This window comes from Quercus lobata, chromosome 6 (genome assembly GCF_001633185.2).
Source record: "Quercus lobata isolate SW786 chromosome 6, ValleyOak3.0 Primary Assembly, whole genome shotgun sequence".
Classification (NCBI taxonomy): Eukaryota; Viridiplantae; Streptophyta; class Magnoliopsida; order Fagales; family Fagaceae; genus Quercus; species Quercus lobata.
The window spans coordinates 21,926,062-21,939,102 of record NC_044909.1 but is presented as its reverse complement, the minus strand read 5'-3'; the positions used below and the strand labels follow the sequence as shown (position 1 = coordinate 21,939,102).

The window sequence follows — 13,041 nt, the reverse complement described above, 5'->3', positions numbered from 1 at the left end:
CTACCTCCAAAACGTTATATTATACGTACAGAAGGATAACTGAGAAATATTTAAAAAAAAAAAAAAATGTAAAGGCTTTAAATTAGAAGATGGAAAGGAAATGGGGTTGGGGAAGTCAATAATTAGCATACGTTTCTTCTCCTCTTTTCTCTTTCTCCTAAGATTGTCCATATTTCTTCGTTTATCTGCTATTTCTTTCCCATCCATATGCACCTGTTAGAGATAGAGAGCAAATACAAATTAATAAAACTTGAAGGGAGGGAAAAGAAGAAAAAGATTACAAACTACTGATTCCAGATTTTTCTTTGGGGGAGGGGGGTTGTTTGACATATGCTTAAGGTGTTGCAATCAACCCACCAACCCAACACCTAGGGCTGGTTCTTTAATTTTCATGGGTTGATGGGTTGGGTTGAGGTCAAAAAAATTTTGAAGTTTGGGTTGGATTGGTTTGGGCTAACAAACTTTACCCAAATGACCTAACCCAAACCATGCTATTAATATTTTTAAAAAAGTATAGAAAATTTTAATTTATTAGTTTGATTTATTTTGGAATTTAAGACTTGCTTATTTTAGTTAGTTTGATTTATTTTTGAGACTTATGGAACATTAAATCTATTTTGTGTGAATTGTAATCACTTATTGAATAATGAGACTAAATAGTTAAATGAAAACCTAATTTTTTTATTAGGCCTTACAAAAATGGTCCTTAACCTGACACCCAATCACTACAGGTTGGAACTATTACGTTGGGTTGGTATTTTTTTTTTTTAATAAGTGTTTACGTTGGGTTGGTATTTAAAGCTAGCATGGGCTGGGTTGGAGTTTTCTCAACCTAACAAGGTCGGGTTAGGTTGGAAAAAATCTTAAACCCAAACCAACCCAAGCCATCCTGATCCATGCACATATGCCCATACGGATGAGTAACTGAGTAAATACATTAATTTCGATAGAAATTTTGTTTCTTCATTAATAAGTTAATTTCCATAGAAATTACAGTAAGGTAATTAATAGGAAAAGGAAAATAAGACAAGACTTTGCCAAACCAAGTACCTTATGACCAGCACTACGAAGCGCCTGGAGTGGTTCCACACAATCCTGACCAAAAACCACCAATTTCCTTCTTTTGTTTTCTCCCAGACCCTGGCTTTCAGGGCGATTTTGCCTAGCCAATTCTTCAAATTGATGTTGTAGGAGAGGTGAAACACCAGCCTGGAAAAAAAAAAGTATTAATTACACTTCAAACCGTAAGTCAGTGTGCAGAGAGATTACATACATAATACGGTGGGAACAGCATAATAGGTAGTAATTGATATCAGATATCATACTTATACCATCCAATTAGATCAATCAACTCCATAGCAGGAACTGATTTTGGTCACCCTGCCCTAGGTATACTCACAAATTATCTTAATATTTATCAGTGTTTCTGAAAAAAGTTTCTCTTCTGACCCTCTTTAGGATCCTCTACCTCACCTCCCCCAGTCTCCTCCATGCCAAATTACTAATCTCACACACCGTTCTCCAAAAAAGCCTCTAGGGACCTACTTCCAATCATGATAGTTCTCCACTCTCGTTATTATTGATGGTTATGGGCTCCTATCAGAGCAATCAACATATAACACCACCACTGAGGAGATTGGACCAGAAACGATACTCTTTGAAGGGTCCAATTACAGCCACTGGCTCAGCATTATGGATTTTCTAAGTACAACAAAACCACATGTGGCAAATGGTCTCTCTCTCTCTCTCTCTAATATTTTGTTTGGGTGATAATGAAAGAAAAAACCTAGATTATTTTGATTCGAAATGGTATTGTTGTTTTACTTCAAAGTTTCACTTTGATTGAATATGAGGAAAATAAAATAAAATAAAATAAATTATTCTAGCATATGTTTCTTTTATTTTTAAATGTTCAATATGACGTTACAGTATGCGTGTTAGGCCAAATCTCCCCCTTTCTGTCTGGAATCAGATTGCTTGGAGAGCTAGATTTTCATTCTTATGAGCATGATACAAATATGGAAAAATCAATGGCTCAATCAGAAACATTGCTGAATTGTACTCTGATTGATTGGACTGGTAGCATTCCTTGTTAGATTTTAAAGATTCACTTCACTTGTGTATATTTCTTTTGTAATTTTTTTAGGTTAAGTTGCGTTCATCATTGTAAACTTGAAGTAACCTCTTCTTTTAAGAAAATATTACTTATAAAAAAAAAATGGCTAGTGGTGTTAAGCAGGCCAGGGTGGGTCAGGGACAGAGCACCCCATTGTAATCCAAGGCCCACTAAGCAAGGCATCCTTTGAGCAGAGCAGGTGTGGGAAATGGGGTACATGAAAGAATTTCCCCATTTCCATCTATAGTGGTTGTATCACTGTAAGCTTGATGTCCATATTAGAAACCCTGAAAATCTGACAATAATGATAAATGAAGCCAACAGCTAACTTCAGTCAGTAATTTACCAACACTGAAGTATGTTTTTACCACCCTAATCAGCATAAAATGGGTTGGCAACACACTCTACCTGCCAAAGATGCTTATTAATTCTTATTTAAGTTAAATCATTCACATCAGCACATGCAAAACTTTCTGTCTATTTTAGCATAAAAACCTATTCTCTCATTTTAAACAACCACTTTTCAAAAACACCCACACTAGAATAACTATTCTACATTTTATTTCAATATTATATTCATTCTTCATTTATTTTTTTTACTATTTCAATAGATGGGAAGACAGAAAAAAGAAGCAAGAGAAATGAATAAAATACTGATATGCACATGAATAGTAGCCGTGCATATTTACACAGTTACTGTAGCTAAAATGTAAATTTACACAATTTTACATGAGCTGATGTGGGTGATTTTTGGAGTTGAATGTGCAAAATTTACCCTTTAAGCTATTATGCAATGACTAATGTGAGTTCCCACAAAAGGTTCTGCTAGCAAAAACGCAAGTATATTTGTTATTCATATACTTATATGTACGAACATATGTATATAAACACATTAAATAATATAACATGCAAGCTGCTAGACCTCAATTAATGTTAAAATCAATGCTCTCTCACTCCCAATGCCACTCCCATCTTCAGACTCCGTCTTATCCATTGAGTAGGTCACTAAGTCCATCTCATTTCTATAGATGGTAGGTCCTTTATATGATAAAGTCTTGATTAATCTATTTTCATATTCTCCTTGTTTTATTTTGGCTCTTTCTTTGTATACTTCCTGTGTACCAGGATTGTGTCTCTTTTGCGTTTTTTAATGACTTTTAGTTACTTACTGAGAAAAAAATAATTAAAAAAAAAAATTTCTTCCAAGAGTTAAAACAATATTGAAAGGTAACTAAGTTAATAAGAAAGACTTCATAATTGGTTACCCCTGCCACATAACGATGTGAAAATGTTCTTGGTTGGAACGGATGTGACAGAAGCATATTGAGCTCCTGCAAAGCGAAATAAAATAGTTCATCATGTGATATTACTTTCTTCAAGGATAATAAATTGGCCAAACTATTAGATTATGAATATTGTCGAGGCAATTCAAGTTAAAAACAAAAAGATGCTACCTGCTGCAACTTATTTAATTGAACGGAAGTGGCTTTCTTTTGCTTGATATTGTTCACTTTTTCCTCCTCACTGTCATAATCATCCATTACTAATTCCACTGACTCAGCACTTTGCTCAAGCCAGCTTTTCTTTGCCTTTTCCTAGAAATACAGGCACAAACACCATTTAGAAAAGAAGCAAATGCACATAGCAAAATGATAATCTTATCAAAAAAGAAAAAAAATTGCAAAATGATATAAGCTGAAAAGTATTTTAGTGAATTATGACAAAAATAAATGAATAAACAGATGCAGAGTTCTAGCCACAGATGTTAAATATATCTCTTACAAGAAAAAACAAAATTTGCAGATAAATATCATTAAAAGAATGTTTTAGGGTACTCAATAATGGATAAAGCATATAAGAAAAAAGGCATGAAAAAGTAAAGTGTAAACTATATGTTAGACCTAACGATTGAATGATTAAATTCATCCTTTTAGCCTCTTGGGGGCTAGTGATAATTTATGTTGTTAGCAGAGTAAGTGGTCCTAAGTTCAAATCCACACAGGAAGCAATAACAAGAAACAAGAAGACATAATACCCTGTAGGCAGCCTTGCCAGGATAACTTCCACAGAGATCAAGGATTCAAGGTAACTATTGTAGGCAAGGTCACCAGTACTATAATGACTTTAGGCAGCCTATAGACTTCAACAAGATAGGAAGTATAACAGTTGAGGCACCCACTAATGATAGTGGCCTAGACCCATGGGCCTTTACCGATTGGTTGTGTCAGATGGAACAATTCTTTGAGAGGTACAACTTGTCTAAGGAAAATAAAAAGTAATATTTGTGAAGATGAAGATTATAGGTAGAGCCCAGTTTTCCTGGGAGAGCATCGAATAGATCCTCTTTAGGAGGAACCAACCCACCATTATTGGGCCAATAGAAATGAAAGAAGAACTTAAAAGAGAAATATCTAAATCAGTCCTATCAAAAAATATCTATCTCAATCCTATCAGGGTGTTTGCATTGTATCTAGTTTGAAGTCCCAGTTTACCATGAAACAAACTCTAGCAAATCTAGTGAAAGCCATCCAATATCTGTCAGCAAAATTTGAGTGGTGATTTATTATAGTGTTAAATCAGTGACATTTGGGCCAGTCAAACATATGTTGAAATCCCACCCAAACTCAGTATCAAGAAACCAATTTTCCCCAGGCAGTGGCTCAGAATTACGATTGCATGTAAGAACTCAAAATCATAAATCACTATATAGAATATCACAAGATGGGTTAAAGGTAAAAATACCTTGGAGTCTTTCCGCAAAATTTTGTCTATCTGACGTGCAAGAGATAATCGTTTTAGGACCTCTGGCATGTATGAGTGCTCTAAAGGAAAACTCTGAAAACTTTCCTGTGTACAAGGCAAAGGCAATTCTAATGCATGTAAGTTGCAAATAAAAGCTATATTAAGGTTAGAACTAAGAACAATTGGGTGCTACTGTTTATTTATACCAAATAAAAAGCCCTCAATTAGCACTTCAACAATTTTTTTTCCTCTTTGTTCAGGTATAAAAATATAATAATAATAGAAACAAAAAGCCCACATTTCTGAAACATGCAAACTTCTTTAAAAACCATTAAAATCTTCTAATTCATGGGAAGTACCTTGGAAAATGATTTGCACAACGAAGCAAATTTGGATGTTTCATTTGCTGAGACTAGTGCAATGCTGCACCCATCAGCAGAAGCTCTAGCAGTTCTTCCACTTCTATGAACATAAACCTAACACAAAGATCATTAACAGATATTAGAGAACTTTATTAAAAGCATGTTAAAAAGCATCTTAATATTTACTTACCTCAGCCGAATGTGGAAGCTGATAGTGAACAACAGTTCGAACCCCAGGAATATCAATCCCTCTTGCGACGACGTCAGTGGCAACAAGTATACCATGTTCATTTCCACGAAAACGATCCATTGCCTGCATCATACACAGGAGGGTTAAAGCAGAAGAAACTGATGTATACATTTGACCAATAAATGAGAAAAATAAAGTGGCAAGCTAATCAAGTAAATTTAGATATGGAACACATTTTAAATTTAGATATGGAACACATTTTAATGTTGCACGGACATGGACACGGACACGGACACAAGGATACAGCAATTTTTGAAAAATAAGGACACGATACGGTGGGGACACGGCGGTTAAATAATTAATTATATTTTATATTTAGGCATATTTTTTAAATATTTTTAGACATAAAATACGTTTATGTCTAGAATTTAAATTATGTAAGAACTACAAATAAATAAACTAACACCCAAAGTAGTACAATAATACACAATATTTAACTTAAATAAATAAAACTATAGCAAGACACACAAAAACAAAAATCACTAAATTCATAATAAATATTATAATTTATAAGGCAAAACAAAAGGCTAAGTAAAGAAATACATTAACTGTGAGAGTGGGATTAAAAAAAAAAAAACACGTTATAACCATAAGTGAGTAACAGTACTGAGTACACCCATTACCATTCCGTCACAAAATTAATATCCGAAGAAAGAAAAAAAAAAAAAAAAAAAAAACAGAGAGAGGAGGTTGGACCTGTTGTCCACACCAAGAGAGAGAGAGAGATCGTTGGAAGGGATAGGGCATGGCGTCACTCGACATCTGTGGAGCTCGCCGATCGGCCCGAACTAGCTCCGGCGAGGGAGAGAGGGCAGCGGCAGAGGTCAGAGGGAGGGTGGGTTGAGAACTTGAGAGGTGGGTTTCTCAAAATGACTTCTCAGACTCAAAATCTGTGATTTTCTTCTTCTTTTTTTCTTCATTGCTGGCGTGTCGGATGCGTCGGAGCCGTGTCGGTGCCGCGTCAACGCGTGTCAGAGAAATGAAAAAAAAAAAAGAGGACACTCGCCGAACACCGGAATCCAGCAAGTCATACCTGTTCCGGTGTCCGACACCGACACGACGCCAAAAAATGGCGTGTCCGTGCAACCTAGACACATTTTTCACGCCAGGCGCCTTAAAGTTCAACAGGTACCTCTTGGTGTTTTTAATGGAGACATCTAGTATTCAAATTACCCCTTACCCCATTGTAACTATCGAATTTATCAAAAGAACATCTTTCACGACATGCTTCCTTCATAAAGGAGAACGGAAAAAGAAATTTCAGTCAAACATTCAAAGCTTAAATTGTACCTCTAAAGAACTCCAACAAAAATCATAAGACAGTACTTTTAATGAGTATTCTCAAACCCTTTTGCATTACCACCCCCTTAAAACTATCACTCCCTATCCACTTCTAATAACACGCCTTTCTTGTGGAAATTGGTGCGGCGTTTGAAGGTCGTGCCTAGGGTTGCCATCTTTTCATGGGCAGCTTCTCTAGGGAAGATTTTATCCACTAACAATCTCCGGAAGAGCGGTATTATTGTTTTGGATTGGTGCTGCATGTGTAAGAGGTGTGGGGAGTCTGTGGACCAACTTCTCCTTCATTGTCCAATAGATTATGAGCTGTGGACAATGGTGTTCTTTTTATTTTTTAGAAGGCTGTGCCACATTGCATAGTGTGGTGCTTTTGGTGAGAGCAGAATGCTAGAAGTTTTGAGGGTTGTGAACCGTCTATCCTTGATGTTAAAGCCTTCTTCCTCCGTACCTTGTTAGATTGGAATGTGGCTTTTTATCCTTCTCCTTGTTTTTCTCTTTAAGATTTGGTTGAGCATTGTACTTTGAGAGCCTTTTGAAATTCTCCCTGAGCACACCCCCCGGTGTACCTAGTTTTGTTTTTATTAATAAAATTTTCGTTACTTATCAAAAACAGAAAACTATCTGCACTCTGCAGTGCCTTTTCCATCTTGACATAACAAATTGGGGAATTTGCCTACGTGTGTGGTGCAAGACAAAGAACTCTAAAAGGGGAATTTATGGGGAAAAAAAAAGATAGGACTTAGGAATCACCCACAAGCAATGAGAAAAAAAAATTATAGAACCCAAGAATCACCACCTGGGTTGCTTGGAATCAGCCCTGAAAGAAATTCCATTAATCTGTGATAAAACTCTACAATAGTGAACTTCACACCCCTTAAATAATCTCCAAATTAAAAATAAAGTTCATAATAAGATTATTGCATTTACGGAAATAAAATTCAAATAGCAATCAAATCTTTCTAATGCATCAATCAATGTCAATTAACATTACTCATGAATGGGGTGTCAATTCGGGTTAATGTAACTTGTTTGTGTCGTGTCGAGGTAGGGATATTCGGCTAAATGGTTTAACCTAAACCCAATCCATTTAATAATCGTTTCATGACCCTTCAACTCTAACACGACTCATTAATAAAGCAGGTTAACATGCACAACCCACCCACTTGACACGCTTAATAAAAGGCCTATGTTGGGTTGACATGAACGTTACATGACTCATTTCAACCCACTTAATATTAAACAGATTGCATTGACAAAAATTCAATCCATTTAACTTGCTTCAAAAAAAAAAAAAAAAAGCAAATTAATATTGTTATAAATTGGAGATGGATCAAAAGTGCAGTTTTGGCTAGATCATTGGTGTGGATCTTCTCCTCTCGCAGACCACTATCCTGATTTATATAGGATTTGTTGTAATAAAGAGGCAAGTGTGGCGGATCTAATGAGGTTCACCAATGGAGTCCTCCATTGGAATTTTCAGTTTTGTAGGGAGGTGCATAATCGTGAATTGAAAGCTTTCAGAAGCTTCATCAATTCCATTTATTGCACTCCTGTAAGGGGGAACAGGGAAGATAAGAGATGTTGGCTGCCTTGTAAGAGTAAGAGGTTCACGGTCAGTGCTTATTACCATCTTCTAATTGGCCATAGTGAGCAGTTTTTCCCTTGGAAAAGCATTTGGAAGCAGAAGATTCCCTCTAGAGTGGCTTTCTTTGTATGGACCGCAGCCTTGGGGAAATGCCTGACAATTGATAACTTAAGGAAAAGAAAGGTTTGCATTTTGGATTGGTGTTATATGTGCAAGTGTAATAGTGAAACTATTGACCATCTGTTCCTTCATTGCCCGATTGCTTTGGAGTTGTGGGATATGGTTTTTGGGTTATTTGGAGTTTGTTGGGTTATGCCATTCTCTGTTGTTGGGCTTTTGGCTTGCTGGCAAGGTCGTTTTGGCCACCATCGTAATGGAGATATTTGGATGGCTGTTCCTCACTATTTGATGTGGTTTATTTGGAAGGAGAGAAATAATAAGTGTTTTGAAGACAAGGAGTGTTCCATGCCTGATCTCAAGCTTATTTTCTTTAGAACCTTACTTGATTGGTTCTCTATGTGGAGAAACCATCATTTTTCTTCTATTTTGGATTTTCTTGATTTTTGTAATGTTCGTTTTTGATTTGTTCTCCCCTGTATACCCCCAGTGTAGTTGGGTGTCTCTCTCTTTTTGATATCAATGAATCTTTATTACTTATAAAAATATATATATTGTTATAAATTTAATACAAACTCATTACATCAAAAAAATACCTATTAAGCATATAATTTGAAAGTTAATAATAACGTCAAATACTTAAAACATATCGTCCAAATGTTCAAAATAACATCAAGGTACTTATTTTGATAAGTAAGAAAGATGTATAATCAAGAAGCTACCTCATGAAAAACATAAGGTAGAACAAAGAGTACAGAGAAAAAAAAAAAAAAAAAACAAGAAAACAAACGGAAACCAACAAAGAACTAATTACAAAGGAGAAAACTAAAGAACAAAGGAAGAGAGTCACTAGAGGTGAGTCCCCAAGCCCTAGACCAATCAAAAAGAGAACCACTAAAATAAGCGAGCAACTGGTCATCGGATTTGTCCCTGTCCTCAAAAGTTCGCCAATTTCGCTCCCTCCAAATATACCACATTAGGCACAACGGAGCTAAATTCCAAATGCTAGAAGAGTGCTTTCCAAACCAATTCCACCAACCGAAAAGCGTATCTGCAACCAATCTTGGCAAGACCCAAGAGATTCCAAAAGATCTAAAAACCAAGCTCCACAACTGATAAGCTTTTTCACAATGGAGTAGCAAATGATTCACTGTCTCCCCATTACAACGACACATAATGCACCAGTCAACAAAATTATAGCCTCTACCCCGTAGAATGTACCCTGTAAGAATCTTCTCCCAAGTTGCAGTCCAAACAAAGAAAGTGACGTGCGTAGGAGCCTTAACCTTCCAAATACCTTTCCAAGGAAAGATAATAGGCAAGGGACTTCGAAGCTTATTGTAGAACAAGCGGATGTCAAAATCCCCCTTCTTCAACAACTTCCATCTCATACGGTCTCCGTGCTCAGATTGAGGTAAATTAGAACCCATGGTATGAAGGAATTCATCCACATCTCCCTTCTCCCAATCATTTGAATCCCTAAATAAAAGAACATTCCAGCTTCTCCGAGCCTCAATCCCCAACCGTTCGAGAGACAAGGCCACAGATGCCTCTCTATTAGTAGGAATCCCATACACTAACGGGAAGGATAAATGGAATGGTAAGTCCCCACACCACTGATCTATCCAAAACTTCACTCTATCCCCCACCCCTACCTCAAACCAAATATATTTGCTAAAAACCTCCCAACCTTTTTGGATACTTCTCCATAAACCACACCCATGAACACCTCTACCCAGCTTGGAAGACCACCCCCCCCCCCACTCTTCCCCAAACTTCAAAGCTACAACCCTCCTCCAAAGACGAGTCTCCTCAACCCCAAACCGCCATAACCATTTTCCTAGTAAGGCTTTATTAAAAGTAGTTAATTTCCTTATTCCCAAACCACCATTAGCCTTAGGAGCACACACCTTATCCCACCCCACCAAATGAACCTTCAAATTCCCCCACAAGAAGTCCCTCTGCATCTTCTCAATCTTATTAGCCACATGCGAAGGGATGGTAAAAAGATATAAATAGTAAGTACGAAGGCTAGAAAGTGTGCTCTTAAGCAACGTCAGTCTTCCACCTTTTGACAAATACAACTTCTTCCACCTGGCCAACTTCCGATTAATTTTCTCCAAGATAGGATTCCAAATAGAAGGGGACTTATGGGAAGCCCCCAATGGCATACCAAGATAGGTCATGGGCAAAGACCCAATCCTACAACCTAGAATCTCTGCCAAGGCATGCACATTATTAACCTCCCCTATTGGAACTATCTCACTCTTCAAGACATTAACCTTCAAACCTGTCACAGCTTGAAAACAAAGGAGAAGCATCCGCACATGAAGGATCTGCTCCACTTCTGCATCACAGAACAGAATAGTATCAGCCGCAAACAGAAGATGCGAGACACATTCCCCTTCACCTCGACTACCATCAGCCTTAAAACCCCTGATCAAGCCAGCACCTTCAACCCTTTTCAACATCCTACTTAAGACCTCCATCATGACCAAAAACAACATTAGAGATAACGGGTCCCCTTGTCTCAGACCCCTCGTGCTCCCAAAAAAATCAACTGAAGCCCCATTAATCAAAATAGAAAACTGGACAGTAGAAATACAAGTGAAAATCCATCTACACCACTTCTCCCCAAAGCCCATTCTCTTCAATAGATCTAGAAGAGCCTCTCAATTCACATGATCGTAAACTTTCTCAATGTTTAGCTTACAAATAACCCCCAGGATCTTACTCTTCGCTTGACTATTAACACAGTCATTAGCAATAAGAACTGAGTCAAGAATCTGTCTACCTCCCACAAAACTATTCTGAGACTCAGAAATCAATTGATCTAAAACCAGTTTCAAGCGATTTGCCAAAACTTTAGACAAGATCTTGTACAAGCTCCCCACCAAGCTAATAGGCTTGAAATCTCGAATATTGAAAGCATTATTCTTCTTAGGAATTAGGGCTATAAAGATAGTGTTCAAAGATTTCTCAAACTTACAATGTTGATAGAACTCCTCAAAAACTGCTAGAACATCTCTTTCCACCACTCTCCAACAATGGTGAAAAAAAGCCATAGAAAAACCATCTGGACCTGGAGCTTTATCTCTAGCCAACTCATTAACAGCTAAAAGAATCTCCTCCTTCTCAAACCTCCTTTCAAGCCAACCTCTCTCCGACCCAACTATCTGATCAAACTCCAAACCTTCCACAAAAGGCCTCCACTCCTCTCTCTCCTGATACAAATTTTTGTAAAATTTTACTACCTAAGCAGCCACCTCGGATTCTTCCTCATAAATCACCCCATCCACCTCCAAAATACTCAGATGATTAAACCTTCTACGGGAATTAGCCACCTTATGGAAGAATTTAGTATTATTATCTCCTTCCTTAATCCATAACATCCTTGATTTCTGTCTCCATGAGATTTCTTCCAATGAGAGAAGATTCTCTATTTCAGATCTCACCATAACTCTCTCACATGTCTCTGCATTAGAGAGGCCAAACTCCCCTTCCTTGGCATTTAAGAATTTCAAAGCCTCTAATAATTGTGTCTTTTTGCGTTTGACATGACCGAACTCCAAACAGTTCCACTGAATGATATCTTCTTTTAAAGCCTTTAGCTTTTTGGCAAACACAAAACTAGGAGTACCAGAGAAAGAATGTTGATTCCACCAAGAATAAACTCTATCAATAAACCCATCCGTCTTTAACCACATATTCTCAAACCTAAATGGACTTTTCCCCCTTGCCATTCCCCTTACCTCCACTAGAATTGAGAAATGGTTTGAAATAGGGCGAGGTAAAATCCGTTGGATCACATCCGGATATTGCTCCTCCCAATCATGAGACACCAAAACTCTGTCTATCCTAAACATTGAAGGCTGATTTGACCCACTAGACCAAGTATAGCTCCCTCCCTCCTTCCAAAGGCAAGTCTATCAAATTAAGATCCTCAATGAACTCCGAAAAAAGTTCCATAGCTGGAGTAAGACGAGAATTATCCAACCGTTCACTAGGGAAACAAACAATATTAAAATCCCCAAAGCAACACCAAGGGAGGTTCCAGTATTGCTAAACACCAATCAACTCGTCCCACATTAGCCCCCTCGCATTATTATCAATTGGGCCATAAACCCCAAAACACGCCCAACTAAAACCATCCCCCACCCCTTGCCACCGAACAGACAGAAAAAGAACCCACCAAAAACTCCAACCTCTCTGAAACCCACCTATCCCACATCATCAAAACCCCACCGGCCGTCTGGACAGCATCTAAAACCACCCAATCCACAAAAGGACATCTCCACAAGCTACCAACCATCTGTCTGTCCAAGCCAATCAGCGTAGTTTCTTGAAGGCAGATTACATCACACTTCCACTCACGCAATAAATTTTTCACTATCGAACGTTTCCGATAGTCATTCAGACCCCTAACATTCCAAGAAAGGATTTTTAAATTCATAAAGACAAGAAATCCCCAACTGATATATTAGCTCAGCAGCCAACACATACCTACCATCATAATTAACCGAAGATTGCAAATTCCTCAGCTCTCTTTTCCCTTTATCCTTATAGATGA

General features: G+C 37.5%; 1 protein-coding gene across 2 annotated transcripts in view; it reads right to left on the bottom strand.

The window, feature by feature from the left end:
• Positions 1 to 13,041, bottom strand: part of LOC115994505 (DEAD-box ATP-dependent RNA helicase 13) — a 31,050-nt gene that overhangs the window by 410 nt on the left and 17,599 nt on the right. For both annotated transcript variants that reach the window (XM_031118676.1, XM_031118677.1), the window contains exons 8-14: positions 5,411 to 5,533; positions 5,218 to 5,334; positions 4,859 to 4,963; positions 3,571 to 3,711; positions 3,382 to 3,447; positions 1,051 to 1,209; positions 132 to 213 (exon numbers count right to left, since the gene is read on the bottom strand). In XM_031118676.1, the coding sequence (XP_030974536.1) occupies positions 132 to 213; positions 1,051 to 1,209; positions 3,382 to 3,447; positions 3,571 to 3,711; positions 4,859 to 4,963; positions 5,218 to 5,334; positions 5,411 to 5,533 (793 nt within the window). The remainder of the gene's footprint in view (positions 1 to 131; positions 214 to 1,050; positions 1,210 to 3,381; positions 3,448 to 3,570; positions 3,712 to 4,858; positions 4,964 to 5,217; positions 5,335 to 5,410; positions 5,534 to 13,041) is intronic.